Raw genomic sequence first — 20048 nt, 5'->3', positions numbered from 1 at the left:
GAGCAGAAGAGCAGCAGAGAGGGAAAGAGGTAACACTTCTGTGCATAGAGCTGGGCCAGGGCACTGACCTTTCCTGTGGTCTTGCCACTTTCCACTTTCATTCCCAATCCATCTTCACCTCTCAACTTTATTAAAACTGCAGATTTACCCTGGAGTACAAAATTGTCTCAACCAATTTAAAACACAAACAGGTATTGCCAGGTTTATCTGCTGCAGATAGGAAAATAAGGAAACTTTCACTGAAATCACCTTGTGTACAAAAGCCTTCCTCAAGCAGACCATGTGACAGCTGCATTGCAAAGATCACTGAATTTTATAGTTTAACAATAAGCTGGTCATTAAAGAGAGCAATCACCTGGTTATTGAGCTTTCTTGCCACTCATGACTAAGGGCTGAATTTAGAAATGTTTAACAAATACAAGCACAAGGCTGTGGTGGGAGAGATGGAGTTCCAAACCCCACATCCCAAGATGTTGCAATGCACACAGGGGTGGTCTGAGACCCAAACAAGGTAACTGAAATGCCCAAGTCACCCCTGTCTCCACAGACACTGAGACTGGCAGCCCTCTCATAGAGAGTAGAGTCAAGAGACAAACAGGAACTAAATAAATTTCTGTCGAGTAAAGCTTTGCATTGAGACTGGATGACATTTATTGGCCAAATATGCCACATCCATCCTATTGTTTGGCTTTCAGCGAAATTCATTTGTAAGGTGACTGGCAGAGTTTTTCTAAAAGGATTTTTATGCCACTCCCCCTCAAGCCATTTTCACAAGTACAACCCAAAAAATGGATTGGGAAAAAAGCAGGGGAATGTCTGATCTAAGGCTGCATGTGTTTTTCGTAACGTTTTTCACAATACAGTGCATGCTCAAGCCTGATTCGATTTCATAGCAGCTATCTAATTTATCTTTTCTGTTTTAACACACTAATTTATCTGGTTTTCTTTTCAGACACATTTTTTAGGTGGAAAAGAAGAACAAGCTAATAAACATGTTAATCTAGCATAACACTCATCCCACTCTCTTTATTAGTAGATGATTGGTTTGCATTCACAGTCAAAGACAAAAGGTCCAGGATGGGGTCACCTTCCTGTGTTATATACTGTGCAAATGCCCAGGGGGTCCAGGGCATCTTTTGCACAGCCTAAAACTTTTGCCTCAATCCAGACCAAAGTTGGTGCCACCTAAGCTGGCTCTTTCCTGGGAGCCTGAGTTCAAAGCACATCACAAGCAGCAAAACCTTGGCTTTGGTTCAGGACACATCCATAAAGCAAGCATGGTCCCATGCAGAGACATTGACTCAACTCTGTTGTATTAATGTCCAACTGTTTTAATATCAGTAAAATGAGGATAACAAGAGTTCCTTCCTCTCAGTTTCTGTCCAATGTTCAACTTAATTGTGCAGCTTCTCTAGAGAAGGCAGTTTTATATAAAGGCTGAGGACATTGGGCACTGGATCCCTATTTCCAGTGGGAGGTTGTATTGGCCTGAAATAATGGGGCTTTGGACAAAGAGGGAGAACAGCAAAGGAACAAACAAAATAAAACACTATTTAAAAATGGTCTGTTGGAACATCTAAAGGTGACCTGCTCTTCACAGTCTTATCAGCCAGTATTTACAGGGCTGTCTTCAAACAAGCATTGCAACAGAAATGACCCTGAAAAGGAATTCATGCCCACAAACAATTCCCTCCAGAGGAGTAATACTGGGTACTGTGAGGTGATTAATAACAGCATGTCAGATGACTAACATAAAATAATTCTCTTTCATTAAAAGAACAAGTTGATTGAAAACAAACAATCCCCTGTGATACAGCTGGGTTCTTTACTAAAACACTTCTATAACAAAAGCTGTCAGTCCAAGAAATCTTTTTTTGGCATACGTGTAACTGCACACTGTTGCTAACATTGAAATGACAAAATGTATTGCATCTTTGCAACAGAACATTCTCGAGATATTTATAGAAAGAGAAGCTTAAAATAAGTGTTATTTTTTAATTGAATAACTGAGATTCTTTTCCCCTGTAGTGTCCTTGGCTGGCAGATGTCTGCTTGGTTCAGTGTGCGAGGGGGGACAGGAGGAACAGCGCAAGCTGCATTATTTTTGAAATAAACAAGTTTCTGATTGGACTTGAGCTCGTTCAGGAGAGGCAGCTGCAGATAGAAACTCGTGTCCTAAAGCCTGAGGATGACACAAACTGCTCCGTGTCCTCAATAGAAGAAGATTTCCTCACGGCCTCTGAGCACCTCGAGGATGACAACGAGGCTGATGAATATAAAGCTGGTAAAAGCAGGGGGACTGAGCATAGTTATGCTGTTGTTCATACTGCCAAACAGCTATAGCAATGCTCACAGAAATTGCACTTGATGTTAATTCATGCATATGTAATTTAGAAAATGGACAGCCATTCATATTTTTTAAGTTTTGTTCAAAGACAAAGTACATGGCTGTGCAGTACTTTTACAGAGCAGTAATGGACTACAAAGTTGTGCAGCTCTTTTATTTTAGAAGTCACAAGTTACTCTCCAAACACTATTTTTTTTTTCTCAACAGGTCATGAAAAATTAAATGCTTCAGAAGCGTCTTCAGATGTCAAAAAAAATAAAGGAAAGGGATTTGAAAACATTCACTATAGAAAAGCCAGGTTGCCGTCCATTCTTGAAGGGAGCTGCATTAATAAAGATAATGCAGCTGCTCAGGTCTCTGAAACTGTGAATGCTGGGGCTGAAAATGGCATCTCACAGCCTGAAGATAAGTCAGACCAGGAAATACTGTGGCAGAAGGAATTAGCTGAAAAAGGTACTTCATCATTTAGTACTACTAATTTGACTAGTGGAGCTGAAAACTCGGCACTCATGTTAGAAGATGTATCTGTAACCAAAATGGCTAAAGAGGAGCTGGAGCCTCGGGGTGACCCCACAACGAAACACAGCAGCAAGACAGATGGGGAAGATTGTGGAGGTGTCAGGAAAACTGATCCCCCCTCCCAGAATGAGCAGGCGACCACAGGTCAGTACGCCACAAATTTAGCAGAATCTGTTCTGCAGGATGCATTCATTAGACTGTCACAGTCTCGACCCAGTTTCAGTGAGGAGGCTGCAGTCAGCATCTCTGCAGGAAGCTCCTGTAAGTCAGAAGATGTATCTGCTTCCCGATCATGGAACGAACTCCCAAAGATCGTCATAGTGCAGAGTCCGGACAGTTCTGAGCACGTACCGGACTGGCCAGGCCCTGCCTTCCCCAGCCCCGGCCACTGGCCTGAGGCAGAAAGCTCTGCTGAAGTCTCAGATTACTTTGAGGAAGAACACTCAAATGGACATGACCAAAGTGCACTGGAAGTGGCTCTGGCTTGTGCAGCCACAGTCATTGGAACCATTTCCAGTCCCCAGGCTGTGGAAAAATTCCGCTGGGAGCAGGAAGTGGCAGACTCGAGTGGAGTGGTTGCTAATGAAGAGGTGCAAGCAGCACCCTCACAGCTCCTTGACGACTGTGCTGGCACGGAATACTCATTCCCATCTGCACTCTGTGGCATGACTCAAGTGGCAAGTGCTGTAGCCATCTGTGGCCTGGGGGAAACAAAGGAGGAGAAATACCCTGCAGCTTCCAGTGGACTTCTGTCTGCTGCTCAGGCCTCTGCAGCCATTACTCTGCATTGCAGCTTAGCTGTAGGAAGCAGCATGGAGAAGCTGAATGAGAGCATTGCAGAGGCACTTCTGAAAGAGGCATCCCTAATTCTGACAAAACCTAACACATACAAAAATGTAGGGCATTTTATGGAATCCATAAATGGGAAAATTATTGAAACAGCAGCAAGACCACATATTCCACGTGCTGATGGAGTAATCAGGGATGAACTTGCACAAAACTTATCCAATATTATTCTACGACATTCTATAGAAGAAGTTAGGAAGAAGAGACAGCTACAAGCCCATTCGGAGGATGGCTTAAGTACACAAGACTTTTTCACAGAGACTGCAAACGAGTTGCTTTTTAATATAATATATTTCACTTGCAAGAAGATTAACGACATAAGGCAACTTGAAGAGTGTTCTCCTCTCTTTTCTGAAAGCGCAAAAGCAGAGAAAGTAACAAGAGCAGAAGGATGGCCAACCCTGGCAACAGCATGTGAAACTTCACACAGCCCCCTTGATCACTCTGTTGCTAAGCCATTTGGTACATCCTACAGCACCAGTACTAGTAAAGATCTTGAAAAGGTCACAAGCACTTGCAAGAGTGATATCAAAGATGTAAATAGCAATGAAGGTTCCACACTGAATTCAGAACCAAGTGTAGATACAGGGCATAACACACTTGGTGCAAAAACATCACCCAAGAAGAGATACCTGAAAAGAGCTGCACGAGATTGTTACAAATCCCCAAATCAGAGTAACAATCATCATCAGAAGAAAGACTACAGATCATTTTCAGACAGAGAAAATACTTTTGCAAACAGTGAATGCAGGCACGGTGTTCAAGAACAGCTGTCTTCCAGTGCCACCATAAATACAGAAAACCAAGCCAAGATTAAGTGTGATTCTGTGCTAAATAATGATGTCCAACTTAGCTTGTCTTTGTTAGGAAGCCATGTGTTGCTTCCTTCTCAGCCTGTGCTACAGGTGAAAAATTCAAGGGACAAATATTGTATAACAGACTTTGCGGAAGAATTGGCAGAAACAGTTGTCTCTATGGCAACAGAAATAGCTGCCATTTGTCTAGAAAATTCAAATGGCAAGCAACCCTGGTTCTGTGCATGGAAGAGAGGCAGTGAATATCTGGTGACCCAGAGTTTATCATGCAGAACCATGAAAAGGAAGAAGGAAACCCATACCAATGGTTCTGTGGTTCGGAAGCACAGGGCACCTCGGCTTAGTGAGATCAAAAGAAAAACAGATGAGCATCCTGAGTTAAAGGAAAAATTGATGAATCGAGTAGTAGATGAATCTATAAACCTTGAGGACACACCAGATTCAGTCAATCTCTTTGCGAATGAAGTGGCTGCCAAGATCATGAACCTCACTGAACTCTCCATGGTTGATAGCATCTGGCAAGGTCCAAACCACCCCAGGAACAGACTGCACTGTGAAAGGTGGAGCCGAGCCAAGGCCTCAAGCTGTGAGAGCATACCAGAGGAGGACTCAGATTCCAAAGCCTCTTTCAATACCCTAGGCCTCATGAACAGCTTTGGTCACTCTCTCAGCCAGACAAGTTCTGTCTCAAAGCAGTCTAGTTGTGAGAGCATTACAGATGAATTTTCAAGATTTATGGTGAACCAGATGGAAAATGAAGGAAGAGGATTTGATTTATTACTGGATTATTATGCAGGAAAAAATGCAAACAGTATCTTAACTTCTGCCTTGCAACAGGTAGCCAAGAAAAATAGCCATCTTAATGTAAGACCAAGTTGCCCATCCAAACAGTCCAGCACAGAAAGTATAACAGAAGAGTTTTATAGGTATATGCTAAGAGAAATCGAAAAGGAAAATAAAGATAATGCATCATCCTCTGGGAATTCAAAGGACTGGTGTGGCAGTTTGCTGGCACCCTCTCTACGGTCACCTTTCTGCTTTAGGCAGTCGTCGATGCCTGACAGTAGATCCTCAGGCTCCAGGCTTACAGTGAACGTCCCAATTAAAGCAAATTCCTTAGATGGGTTTGCCCACCATCGCCAAGATTCATTGAGCATACAGCCCGTCAGTACCATGGCTTCTGCAGGGCTCTGCAAGTCTGACTCCTGCCTGTACCAGAGAGGCAAGACTGACCAGATCACAGACATGCTGATCCACGAGACCTGGGCCAGTTCCATTGAGTCTCTGATGCGCAAGAACAAAATCATAGCAGATGAGGCAGAGGCTACAGAGGCAGACCAGTTTCACAGTGATTCTCCACCACATGTGGAACAATATGCAAAAAGACTGGCTGCAAATATTGTTGAAAGTGGTAAAAGTTTAATTGTTGTCCAGCAGGATTCCTTTGATTATACAAGCCGAGAGCACGTGCTGGCAAGCAAACATCCCCAAAGCACAACCCAGGTACAGCCCAAACCCACAATGGAGGAAGTGAATTTGGATGAGAAAAAAGAGCACATGAAGAGCCCTGGAAGCCTCCCTGCAGGACAGCTTAGGGAAGTGCCTTTAATTCAGATAGAAACTGATCAGCGAGATGAGCCAGATAAAGACTCAGAGTCCTTGACTTCATGTGGCCCATCTGGAAAGGGGCAGCAAAGCAAAGCAAAGCCTCCAGAAGCTTTGGATGGGAAACACGTGGTTTCCAGTTCCCCAGTAAGTAGGTAAGTGACAAAACAGCAAATCAGCACATTGCTTTGTTCTTTGGTTTATTTTCACAGTAAAAGTTATTTCGATAGAGAAAGAATATAAGAGTGGTACTTTTAAAGAAATAAGCAGGCTAAGTCTTGACTACAGATTTCTTTTGGCAGAAAATCACCCAATCATGTGTCACAGTGGTACTTTCTGGAGAAAACTTATATTGAATATGACATTATGGTATTAAGATTTAAATGTAATACTGCCCAGACAAGTTCTCTCTCTACAGACATTTATGTCTCCCATAAGACAGGAAAGATGGACCAAAGCTTAAACTTGTATTTAACACAGGCTGATATCTGAACTAAAAAATATATTAATAAAAATCAGTGCTAGTGTACAACAGACAATAGCAGGATTTGACCTGTAGTTCTTTGCTATACTTGTTGCAAGTAACGTTTTGTGTACCTGGAAACAAGACCAGACTTTTGAGAGCTTGAGGTTTAACTTTGTGTTTACAGCCTGGAGCTACAAGTAGTAAAAATTCTTTAGTGAAGGAAAAATAAGAACAAAAGTAGCCCTCACCTTTTGGTTCAAGACTTCTCTGGAAGAATTTAGATAGGGAAAAGAAGAGCATTTTATTTTAATGTTTTTTCATGGAGTTTAGATCACAGCTTACCACCCTCTCCTTACAGCTGATCTTCTTTTATAAGGAAATCTGCAGCTTGCTTTTGTTAAGGTAAAGTGCGAGCAGCATGAGAGTGCAGTGCAAATGCAGAGTATTGCTGCGGGTGCTCTGAGGTGAAGGGAATGCTCTCTCTCAAGGCGTTCTCTCTTTATCACAGTACTTCATTATATCTGTTACTTTAGTGGTATCTAAACTGCCAGTCTTGGAGCACTGCAGCACCTCATTATCTCAGAGTGGCAGAAAGAGTGCAGGTGCTGGTGTTAGAAACCATTTTGTAGCTCATTTTATTCTAGGCAGAGCATTTGACAAAGCTCTGCTTGAAGTGAGAAAGTAGATTGCAAGTACTTCCCTGTGCATGGCAGCAATTAGGTGGATAATTACCATGGTGTCACTAGTCTTTCATACTGACTCTCCTGCACTAACCTTCCTCCTCCTTAAAATGCAACCTGCTTTTAGTAGGATAAATTTAGAAATCCACCTGTTTGGAATCTTGACTGCTTGAAAATGAAGTTATTTTTGCAGTTTACGAGCCTTTAATCTCTTCCTCTGCCTTTGAAGCAGAGTTCCCAACATGGCTATGACATGGTTAAAGCAATAGCATTGGTAGGGCAGAATTAGTAAGTAGAGGCTACACCTGCCTGAGCATCTTGGCTCAGCAATGCTGTGCAGTTCTGGTTCAGCGTGCCTCCATTTCTGTCCATTGGCCTCATTTGCAGCATGAAAAGCAGGGTTCTTCTAAAGCAATCTCAAATAGAAGCTGCCCAAGTGCTCTCCAGATGTGCTCAAATCCTTGCTGGGAAGGCAAAGCCTCCAGTGGTTCTTCACACAAATCTGAACTATTTGTGGCATGGCTGTCTGGACTAAGTCTAGGCTCAAGTGAAAACTTAAAAATATATATAATGTAGCTATAAAAGCATCAATAGAAATTTCTCTGATCCATTCCTACTGCTTGAAATTACTTGCTAGTTCAGATACAGGCACATAGGACTCCAGGCAAAATATCAAGCAGACATGGAGTCAATTAGGAGGAAAAAAAAAAAACAAACATGAAAGCCTTCAGCAATGAAAAAAAGCTGTTTCTGGTACGTAGGCCATGCAACAGAGCCTGTCCTTGTCACAGTTACACAGAAACTGTTCCATGTGACTGTTCACAAGTGGGGAACTGTCAGTTCAAAGCGTCACTGGTGTGAGATGTAATTGCATCATGAATCAAACAAAACCAGAATGCCAAGAAACACCACCCACAGCAATCTCTTGTGTTTTGGACCAGGTACCAGGAGCTGCCTGTCCTGCACTAAGAAGCTGAGTACCAGCCCTGCCCTGTGGCCTGGCTGCTCGGTGCCCACGTCAGAGTGCAGAGCCCTGGGCTCCAGGGCTCAGGGCTTTGGCAGAGCTGAGTGCCCGGGCAGCAGAGCCCAGGCAGGCAGGTCCCGTTCTCCCTGCACAGGCTGCAGCTCTCTGTCACCCAGCACTACTGCAGCAACTTCTGAGAGTGAGAGCTTGGCAAAAAGAGATACCCACAATGATATAGTCTCACTATATGCCTAATCAAGGTAGTTACTCAGGAGCAGTAGAATTCCTGGTGTGATCTCCTGCTTTAAATGAAGGCAGATGCTTTAACCATAACTTCAGATAAAGGTCTGGAGGCAAGAACTTCTCTAGAGAGGTCCTGCAGAGGGTTGTCAGTACAGAACATAACATTGCTTTAATCCCTAAATTGCAAATGGAAATATCTAGTGAATATAACAAATCTACATTTTGCTTTATTTGTTATTCTGGTACTACAGTGATATAATTATTGGAGGGATTGATAATTACTTTTCTTTCTATCAAAAACCCAGTTTAGCTCTAAAAACTTAGCAAAAATATAGTTTCTTTTTTTTGTTTCTGTGTTTGTTGGGAGCAGGTGTACATATTTGTGGCATAAACACGTGTGACATATGTCAAGTGTGCAGAATTAAAGCATTTTTCCCTTAACCTTGTACTTCCTAAACTCAGTCTGGGCTCCATCTTCAGTCTGGTTTCTGACTGTTGCAATAGTTGTCGTTTCCCAGCCTAAGCAGCGAAGATTGTAAGGACATGGCAGACTGAATCATTAGTGATCCACAACCCATAATACTTTCCTACTTTCTCTTCTTTTGGATCTACAATTTGAATAATGTAGAAAACCCTGTCAAGAACTCTATTCGCCCATTAGTAGGACAGTGATTTAGCAGCAATATTTATTTCCAAGAAATGCTGTCACTGTGCAGTAACATATACCACATATTTCAACCTCTGATTGACTGAAGTGAATTAAACAATAAACCTAATAAACCTTTACAGTGATGAGGTATTTTATACACGCTAAATCTTTTTGTACAAGCTAAAACTTTTCTATGCATACTTAAATCTAGGGTTTGTGTTTATTTATAGCAGTCATAAGAAAGTCCTTTTTCAAGAGCATCTCAGGCCAGATGTTCTGCTGGGCTTTATGTATAAATTATAAACTTGTCCAATCTTTTGCATGTCTATAATTCTGCAGCTTGGTTGACTTTAATGAGCAGCATTGCCTGAAGATTGGTGGCACCAGTTTGTTTGCCTATATTACAATGTCAATGTGCCTTCTCTATCACCCTGGCAGCACCAGTCCTCAGAGCAGATCGGATGCTGAAATCATAGGAGAGGCAAAAACAGCTGAAGAATTTCCAGCCCATCTCAGCAGCAGTGAAGAAAGCACTGGCAGCTGGTCCCAGCTGGCCAACGATGAGGACAATCCTGATGACACCAGCAGCTACCTGCAGCTCAGCGAGCGCTCCCTGAGGTACCCACCTTGTCTCTTCCCACTGTACTGGGTGGTCTGCCCACCAAGCCTGCCCTGCATCAGCAGTGAGAGGCAACAGCTCGAGATTTACTCAGAATACTGTAAAGAATGTCTAATGGCAGACTTTCTTTCTTTATTTTTTAATAAGGGAAAAAAATTACCCACGTTCTGATTCTCAGCCAGGTCTTTTTATGTTGGTGAGTAGCTTGATTCAAACAAAGAAAAAACATCCTGGCATTACTAAAGCATCTCAGTCCTACAGCAAAAAGGCCATTGGATAAGTTAATTGCTATAGTCTTTTGATTTATTTGCTGTTGTTGCCTAATGTTTCTTTTGGCACCTCCTTAGCCAAGATTGACAAGACTGCCATTCCCACCAGAAATCCATGCATTGAGAACAAAGATTGAGCCCTGATCTGCTTAGACTGGCACAGGGCTGCAAATTAACAGAGGATGACCAATTCTTCCCTGAGTAGAAATAAGTTCAAGAGCTCCTACTACTATGACCTGATTTTGTTCCAATTCAAGTCAGGAAAAATGTCTGAAAATGTTATTTAGTCCTTGGAGTTTATATAGAGCAGTAGTAGTTTGACTTCAGCCCTTTCACAGCATCAAATTGAGTAAGGTTTTTCCTTTACATGCTCTTAGACTATGTTTTAAAATATTATCAAGTAATTACATCTTTCTCTTGGGTATTAAGATGACAAGGAGAGAAGACATTATGGTAATGAAGCAGGGAAAAGAAAGAGTCTCTGTCAGAGAGCACTGTTGGCTGGCTGAAATTACTGAACAAAACCATGGCTGTCAGTGCAGCTGAACATTCATCCTGTTATTACAGTATCAACCTTTAACAAAGTCCTTGGTCTGAGAGAGCTGAAGTATTGTGCCTTTCAGCTCTGCACTGGAACAGAAATTGCTACAGCAAGTCTGAATGCATGCTGACAATGCCTCAGAACACCTAGTGGGGAAAGGAACTGTCTAATCAATCCCTCTAATGTAGGGGAAAATACTATTAGCTGGTTTTTCAGTAAAAATTAAGTGGTTCACTGTGACTTGCCACACAGAATTTGTTCATGGTAATTGACTTGCAGACAGCAAATTCACAACCTGTCCATGAGATTATTAGAGTATCTGCATAAATATTCACTGTCAGATTTATAATGACGTTATAAAGTGAACCAGTAATATTTTTTTCCAAATATCCTCAAGTGTGCTACTTCATCCTTGTGAAGAAGCCAAAGAGAATACTTCTGTGTATTTGTGGTCCCAATGAGCAAATTTGCTTTGATTAAAATCTCAGTCTTTCAGAGTAGTCAGAAACATGAGGGGTCATCTCTGTACCTGTGGGTTCCATCAGATCCCAAATAGTATTTGGGGTATGATGTAATACACTGAAACTGTTGCTGGTTACCAGCGTGGACTCACCCTACAGGTAAGTGTATGATGGGCAGTCAATGCCTTGCCCCTGAATTCCCCCTGTTCAGAGGGAGCTGGATCTTTACAGGTTTCTTGCAGGACATCTGTGTACCTGCTAATCCTTCTTTTCAAGGACTTAGGCAGACTTGGTTTTTGTTTGAGGCCAAGTGTTCTTTGCATAAGTCATTCACAGGAAGACAGTCCACTTTTTTTCCCTCCAATTTACAGCATTATTTGATGCACTGATGCACTTGATACATGCTTGATCTAGAACTATTTTAATAAAAGCCTCATTACTTTGAGCAGACTAGTGTGCTTCGTTCAGGGGACCACTTGCTGAGCACAATTGATTTTATGGAACAGAGCTCCTTCCCACTTTGCTTTGTACAGAAATAAATTTTTAGAAGATGTATGGAGACACAGCTTGGCACTAATACTTAAACTTTTGCTTTGTCAGCAATGGCAACAGCAGTACAACTAGCAGTCTTGGCATTATGGACCTGGAAATTTATCAGGAGAACGTGCCATCTTCTCCTATGATTAAGTAAGTAGTCACTGAAGTGAGACTTGATGTTTAGTCCAATTTTATCTGCAAATCATTTACGCCACCGAATCCGTGCCAAGCCCTGCTTTCCACTTGCTGCTGTGCCTGCCCAGGTTTCAGAAAAAAGCACATGCAGGTGTCTGTGCAGAGTGAGGGCGCCAGACAGTGAAAAATTGCAGGAAAACCCAGTCAGGTGGATCTCTTGAGAACACAGATCCATCAACCACCCTGTCTAAAAAACAGTTCTCTGTGGTATCAGTTTTCTGTCATTGAACCGTCTTCTCTGAATAACTTCAAATATTATCAAAGCTCTATTGTAATAACAAGGAAGATAAAGCAAATAAGGATCAATTAAAAGCAATTTTAAAAAAACTCAATAGTATTCTTTCCAATAATAACAATAATAATAATTTGGCCAACAATACATCTTACCTATTGTTTCTGGGAATGTTTCTACTGAACATGCAATTCAATTATCAAGAAATGTGCAAGTACATCCTGCCTAAAGATCCTGGTACAACCTGCCAGCTGGTGAATGCAATTATGCAGCCAGAGCACACCCACTGCACAAACATACAGCCTGGACATCACATACTGAACATGGGAACTTCTGAAGTCAGTGACGTAAGAAAATTGTCACAGCAAAATACAGACATTGGAAATTCAGCATTTCCACCCAGGTTATGAGACTTGCTGTGTCTTACCATAATGTCGTTTGCTTGTCATTATGTGAACTGTAAAGGTACACAGATCCTGGTGAAACGTAATACATGACATAACTAATACAAGTACTTCATCCTGCTACAGAAAAATGCTGCAATTAATTTTTTCCTGATTCACAGATTAAATAATGAAATATATTCAGCATTTTATTGTTTCATCCCATGTAACCTTTTTTTTGCAGTTTTCTAGGTCTTGCATTGAGGGAGAAGTTTATTCATCATGAAGCAGTGTTGTAGACTGTTCCTAAGTATGACTAATAAGCTTTGTTGTTGTTTGTTTCTAAGTGAATTAGTAGAAGAAAAGGTTTTCCTTAAAGAACAGACAGAAAACACTGAGGGTAAGTTGAACTATATCAATTCAAACATACAGTTTGAAGATAATACAAGCAATTGCACAGTAACTAGCGGGATTATTTTTCCAGAAAGTACTTCTGAGCTTTCAGTGGGAACAGCCAACTGTCAAAAGGACCTCCTGGTGATAAACTTTGATCTGGAACCAGAGTGCCCTGATGTGGAGCTGCGAGCCACCCTGCAGTGGATTGCTGCTTCTGAACTTGGAATTCCAACTATCTATTTTAAGAAATCTCAGGAAAACCGAATTGAAAAGGTAGTGTTTACAAAATTTGGCATACTATTAATGTTTACATAACTGTAGCAGTTATGTTTGTTGAAGTTATTGAGCTTAAAAGCAGATACAAAACCATCTTTATTACAGCAAGATGGCAACACTCCTGTTTATGAGGGAAAGGAATGACAGGATAGGTGCGTGAGAACTTAAAGTATGTGAAATATGTAGTAGATTGTCTATGGCATAAGAAAATATCACCATGATACCTTGTCCAAGTCTCTATAGCATGCTTTGATGAATTTGTTCACTTTTTCGTAACGATACATTAAATATTAATGGCCAAGGCAGAATTAAGAGTCCTTTATGAGGCTGCATTTGAAAGGCTGCACATGGCTTACATAGAGTTTAAGTACAAAGGTTTAAAAAATAAAAAAACATTTGCATGTAGACATCACATGTACTATATTCTGCTATTTCATCATTATAATGTGAGATATTGTTTGGATTTAAGATTTTCAGTCCTTATGCTGCTTCTGATTTGCCTCTAACACCAATTACAGCAGCCTCAGTTCAGTCTGAACTTGTGCCTGGCTGTTCATAAATTGCTCCATCTGGGGGTACAGCTTTGAGAGCAGAAGTCTCTTTCCAGAGAGAGTGGACAGACACAGATGACTGAGAAACCTCCTGAGGTTTCTCCAAGCCAGAGCCAGGAACAACACTGAAGACCAAAACAGCCACAAGAAGTGCAAACCCTTTCTATTCCTGAATGATCGGCTGGGGCTCCTTTGTTGACCCCACCAAATACCAACCACAGCAATTCAGGAAAGACCAAGAGAGATCCATTTCCAAGATCAGCAAGAAAGCTTAAGCTTTAAGACTTAAAAACATGTTAGTATTTAAGTAAATTAATGAAAAAAGTATTACAAATCAGTATTTTGGTCTCTTATGGGAAGATCATTTTGAGTAGCAGAGATATTGTTTGATTTTCTTGAGTACATGCATTTGGGAATCATAAACATAATTTAAAATGCATTCAACAGCAACAGTCCAAATTGCATCTAATTAAAGAAACAGCTGTCAGCTTTACCCATGTGCTTTGGCAAACAGTTAATTCAATTGCAAAAATACACTAGAGAATAATGAAGCACATCCTGCCTACAACAGCATTCTTGAAAATCACGTGCCTATTAAATATCATTAAAATACATATTAAAAGTTTAGGCTGCAGTATGTAAATAGCAAACAGCTACACTAACTAGAGACACAATCTTTTCTTTTGTGTTTTAAAACTTAAAACAGAAGGAGCAAACTAATTATTGTGAAATGCAAAGAATTGAAAAGTTTTGATTTTCATTTATGTGCTTCAGAAGAAAAAGGGACCAGATGGATGACCATGTGAAGCCCATTATTAAGTACCAAGTGGACAAAACTCAGGATTTTTTTTTACAGCTGCTTAAAAACATATATTTAACCTCTGGTTTCTCAGGAAATTAAAAAAAAAAAAAAAAAAAAAGTCAAATATAGATACTGTCTATGTTTAAAACACAACTATGATGAATGTCTTCATGTGACAAAATTTTACACAGAATTCCCTCTCACCAATACTATTTGGATATTTTAAATACTATGGCATGTATATATGGAAGTGCAGAAAATTAAACATAAAGTAAAATATAGCTAGTAGTAATGCAAAAATATTTTTTTCAAGATGGACAATCACACTTCCATTATTTTGACAATGAGTTGTTGATAACATGACAAATAGCAATCCTTTATCAAACTGACTTTGTCTGGTTTTACTCTCTTTGCAATAAATAAATAATCGTCAGAAGCAGTTAATTTAGAAAATGTCATGAGAGCCCATCAGTCTTTGGGGAGCTATGGAACTAGAGAAATTAATGTTTTATAAATATCAAGAACGTTGATGCTGCTGTGCACTGAATGGTGTCCACTCCCTCACACAGCTGTGCATTTACAAAGGGTGGGCTGCCAGGAGTTTGTGTGTATGCATTCCACAAAACCTTAGAAAATGTTCACCAAATCCCAAGTGTACTTCATGGTGCTTTATTTAGTGTATTTTTATTTAGTTTCTAGATGTGGTGCAGTTAGTTCAGCGGAAGTCCTGGAAAGTGGGGGACATCTTCCAAGCCGTGGTGCAGTACTGCAAGCTCAGCGAGGAGGGCAGAGAGATCACACCCAGCCTGTTTGACTGGCTGCTTGAACTGGGTTAACAAAGCTTGCTGGTTCAGCTTTCCTGGTTTATTCCAGTTTAAATAAGCAGTGGTTTGTGTAATGCTCTGATTTCTGAACATCACTGAATAAAACGTGCAAAATGTACAAACTCTACAAAAACAGCACAAGTCCATGCCACAGCTGACCCAGGAGCAAAGTGAATCTGAATTTATTATGCCTTTCTGTGTCATGAGGGACTCTTGGCATGTTGTGCTGTAGAATGCACTGATGAGGGGATGGATTTTTAGCCTCATGAATTAATGAACTACACAGTGAAGGCTTAATTATCTAGTCTATTCAGTTTTCATCAATTTGATTAAATCAGGTAAAATGGGATAGTAGCCTGCCATTCAGTTTTAAAACAACACTGATATTTGTACAGTTTAACTGTTAGAAGCAGAGTGTGTTTCAGAATGCCTGGAGGCACCCTTATCCCTAGATAAATAATATTTATGGGTTTTTGAAATCCCCATAATCTGCTAAGGGGTAAAAGCTTTTGAACACTTAACACCTTTGCAGTTAGACAACACAATAAAAAGCTGCTGAAGATACATTTTAGTTTCTTCCCATGTATTTATTTCTCTTCCATAGCTGTTCCTGAATTATTCAACCTTCCCAAAGAAAGAAAACCCCATCTCCTAGTTACTGTCCTTTAAAACCTGATTCCTTTTCCCTGGGAAGCAGTGCAGTTCAGTACAGCTACACTGGTAGAGTCCTGCACGCAGCTCTGTGAGCCAGGGCAGCAGTTCCCAAGCCCTGTCCTGCCCCAGCCCTGCAACCCTGGGCGAGTCATTTCACCTCTGTGCCTCAGTGTCCCTGCCTGGCAAAAGGGAATCATGATAGTACAATTGTTACCTAAAGTGCTTCTGTTGAAAGCACTATGTAACACTCTACATATCAATTAAAAGCAGTGAAAAAAGTACTATTTAATTTAGTGTAATTGAATAAATTATTAATGAGGTGAAGAAATGCATATCTTAAGAGAGCACCATCTTGTCCTAAAAATCTCAAGGTTAATTTTTGTAACTTAAAAAAAAGCAAAATGTTTGTTAAAATTTCAGCAGACATATGTGTTTATTTTGAAGACAACTGTTTGGACTATATGTGAGAGTTCACATTCCTGTAACATTTCTATAATTTTTTGATAAGATCTACTCTGCTATCGTCCTGTTGAGATGATCTGTTGGTATCATGCACTTAGTAATACATTCTCTCCACTCTGCCAAAGAGACTGAGTGTGAATTTAAAGGTAAAAACAACTTATGACATCACAGCTCTTTTGCAATTTGTTTTTTTTTGAAAATACTTACTTTTCATCTCTTACTCAAATAGTGGAATAGAATACCTGCCTGCTTTTCCCAAAAAATATTTCAGAGAAGTTTTATTTTCCATATAACAGTATATGCTTCTGTAATATTTCTTGAAAAAAAAAAGTATCCTTTTGCACTAAATATTTTTGAAAATTTTGAAGTAGTTTTAAATAATTTATGAAAAAGAGCCATATTCTCAGTTTTATCTTTAAAACCATTACAAAACTTGCATGAATGCATCACTCATTTGTTACAAAATACAAATTGTTAGTGAATCAAAATCTAATGTGGAACATTAAATGAGTAATTCTCGATCTACTCTGCAGTATAAACACAGGAGAGGTTGCTTTACAGTCAAAATAGAGGTCAATTTATTGCAAACAATGAACATAACTGGCATCATTGGGCCAGCCCCTAAGAACTGCTGAGCATCTGTAACTCCCACTAATGTGAGTGGCAACTCTGAATGCTCAGCATTTCTGAGGCTGAGAGCTAATGAAAAGCAGCAAGAATTATAAACTGCTTTGTTTGAGTTAATAAATGGGAATGTGTATTTATTTTTAAACCAAATACAATTAGTTGTCAGTATTCAGTTTTTTTGTTGTGATAGAATAAATGTTTACAAAGCACAAATATCATGACAGTTGTAACAGTGTGATGCAGTTTCTCTGTACAGTAGGTCTTAATGTTGCAATTTATTCAGAAATAAATTTATGTTATAATGTGTGTCCTCTTTGCCTTCCTAGAATGTTCACAAATGAGCTATGGAATTTTTTTTTACCTATTAAATATTTGCCTGCCATCCCTGGAGCTTCTCAAACTCTGCTTCTCAATGACAAATCTGATTCATGGCTCTGATTGAAATAAGCCAGAGCAAGGTCCAGGGCTTACCTTAATGCCAGAGCTACTCAGGTTTCAAGTTCCAGGCTACAAGTCAATCAAGAGATAAAAGGCTAAACATAACATTCTTAGTATCACAATAAAGAGAAATGATACCCTGATTGCCCAGAATAACTCCCAATGTACAGCCTCTATCAGTGCTCACTCTGGCTGCTTTCAGTACCTGCAAAAGTGGGGAGGGTGGGGAGACAGAAATTCTGGAGTTTCCTCTCCTTGTATAAAAGTTCACAGGGGCATTTACTGCAATATTGTCTAGATATCACAGGTATTTCTACTGCTAAACAGAAAAGGAAACCATCACTTGGTTGAATAAATCAGAAAAGCACTTGCCCATTCTTTTTTTTTTCAGTTTTTTCAAAGTGGGTATTAAATACACCTAAATGAGAATAACATACAGCCTTAGGCAAAAATCTCCCTCTTCATGAGCATTAGGTGAACAGGGGCTGTTGCTCACTATCTTTCTTGATAAAAACTAGGATACAACAAAATAATAGAAGCCAGATTCAAAGTAAACAGAAAGAAATGAGAAGCTATCAAAGGAAAGGATGTACACAACTTCAAGTGGGAGCTGGAGAAGTTCTTGCAGGAGATGTCTCAGGATGCCCTGGCCATCAGAGGCCCCCCATGGGAGCAGCAGCCACGGCTGCAGTGCTCCCCTTCCTGACGGTGGCTTCAGGGGAAGGTGCTTTGCCACCCCAGGGTTGATTCTACCACCCACACACTAAAGAGCAACATTTGGCCTGCAGATCTGCTACTCTTCAAAAAGCAATTCTACTGTATTTGAATTAGATATTTAAAAACTTCATTATTTATGTTTTTGTGTTTAGGGTTCTTTTAATGTTGAGGTTCCTAGCAGCTGAAAAACTATACCTCAGTTTTGTTTATACCTCTGAGGATTTTTATTGTCTTCAAATAAATTAACCATTTATGGTCTGTGATAAAAATAGTCACCTGTTAAATTCAGTAGATAACTTTTCTGAGGAGGCCAGTTTTACAATTGCTCTTGCCCTGTTTCATGCAGAGCTGCATGACAGACAAGCATAGGAATATCACTGTGATCCTGAACTGTACATATCAAAATGACAGAGGGGAAAAGCCCACCAGTCCATTGAAATAAAGAACCCACATGACATACTTAAATAAAACAAATTGCAGCTCAGAAGGAAAGCACATCAATACTAGCCAATTTAAAAATCTGAGTCAGAGCCATTCCTAAGCCTTCGCCGTGTATGAGCAAACCTACAATGCCACTACTTCAGTTTTCCCAACCCACTCTGACCCCAGTCATCACAAGGAACAGGCCCTCAGAAGGCAACTTGCAGCTGTGCAGCACTTAGCAGGACACACAGCTCTATTAGACAGCTAGACTACCAAACTAATTAAAACAATTTGCAGTGAAGACAGGGCTGGGTGATGGGTACTGTGCCCCCCTTCCAGCTTCAGCTGAGAATTAGACAGTAAAGTGCAGCAAACTGGAAAATAGAAGCAGGATTATATTTCCACATCCTCTTACTAACTACCCAGGAAATGTGAGTGATCCCACTGAAGGAGACAAAAAAAAAAAAAAAAAGAAATTCACATAAAATGCTACTTTTAAAACATGAGTGGGTGTGAGTATTACGGTCATCACCTATTCAGAAAGAATTTGAATCTCACACGTCACAAGTCCAAGTACACATCATGTGCTTAAATGGAAATCCCCATCCTTGTGAAGTGTATGTTCTGTCCTAGAGCAGTTATATGACACAAACTTCTTTCCCAGAAAAACAGAATTGCATATTCACAGAGGTTCATCCTGAAAAGATTTCAAAGGTCCTAAAGGACAGAAAGAATACAGGAAATATTATTTCTACAATGACAAGCCTAAGCACTTCAGGGCTCTCCTGAGTTAATCCTTTTCAGTAAGGTCACAGGGAACCAAGTTTGCCAGCATTTCAGGGTAATGTTGAAAGCTACATCTCACTCCAACCACACAGTGATTAAAAAACATTTGGATTGTATAAGGTACACAGATTTTAAAAAGTGCCAGGTAATAGAGCTTGAACATACACATCCACCATTTTGGCTGAGGGACTAAAGTAGAATCAGATAAAGGGATAAAGCTGCTGCCAGATCCACAGCATGGTTCCAGCAAGTTACATTTATGCAATACATTGCTAATGCATATATGCATAATTTACAAAATCCACATGTGGGTAAACCAAGGTGCAGAAAACCTAACATCAAAGCATTCACAGAGAGTATCTAGAGTACTACTGAAGCTCTTACAAGGTACCAAGCCGGCACCCTTTCCAGCAGTGCTGGGAATCTCACCAGATGTGAAATATTTCACATGTGAGCAGGAAACTTAGATAACTTAGCCTGAAAAGCAGTTCTACACACTCAAGAATCTAGGAAGAATCAGAAATAGAACCCAGATAGCCTGCCAGTCCAGTGCTTACTGTATTAAACCTCAACACACAATTTCTTGCAAAAATAGGACAAGAGCTTGAAGCCAAAAGCTATTACTGATGTCTGATTCACTAGCACAGTATAAGAAAAAAATCATGAAGGAAGATGCAACAGGAAGAAAACCCAACTAAAAGATTAAGGGGGAGCTGGGGGG

At 40.2% G+C, this 20048-nt stretch overlaps 1 protein-coding gene across 19 annotated transcripts in view; it reads left to right on the top strand.

Annotated features, from left to right (window-relative positions):
• SPHKAP (SPHK1 interactor, AKAP domain containing) overlaps positions 1–17269 on the top strand; it is a 66129-nt gene extending 48860 nt beyond the window's left edge. For 12 of the 19 annotated variants that reach the window (XM_030279843.4, XM_072933113.1, XM_030279834.4 and 9 more), the window contains 6 exons: positions 2029–2284; positions 2555–6287; positions 9573–9752; positions 11625–11711; positions 12719–13040; positions 15089–17269. In XM_030279843.4, the coding sequence (XP_030135703.4) occupies positions 2029–2284; positions 2555–6287; positions 9573–9752; positions 11625–11711; positions 12719–13040; positions 15089–15232 (4722 nt within the window). In that variant the 3' untranslated portion in view covers positions 15233–17269. 19 annotated transcript variants of the gene reach the window in all.
• The last annotated feature ends 2779 nt before the right edge of the window (positions 17270–20048 follow it).

Source organism: Taeniopygia guttata, chromosome 9 (genome assembly GCF_048771995.1).
Source record: "Taeniopygia guttata chromosome 9, bTaeGut7.mat, whole genome shotgun sequence".
NCBI classification, from domain to species: Eukaryota; Metazoa; Chordata; class Aves; order Passeriformes; family Estrildidae; genus Taeniopygia; species Taeniopygia guttata.
Note: the sequence above shows the minus strand (reverse complement) of the source record. Positions and strands in the feature narration are given on the sequence as shown.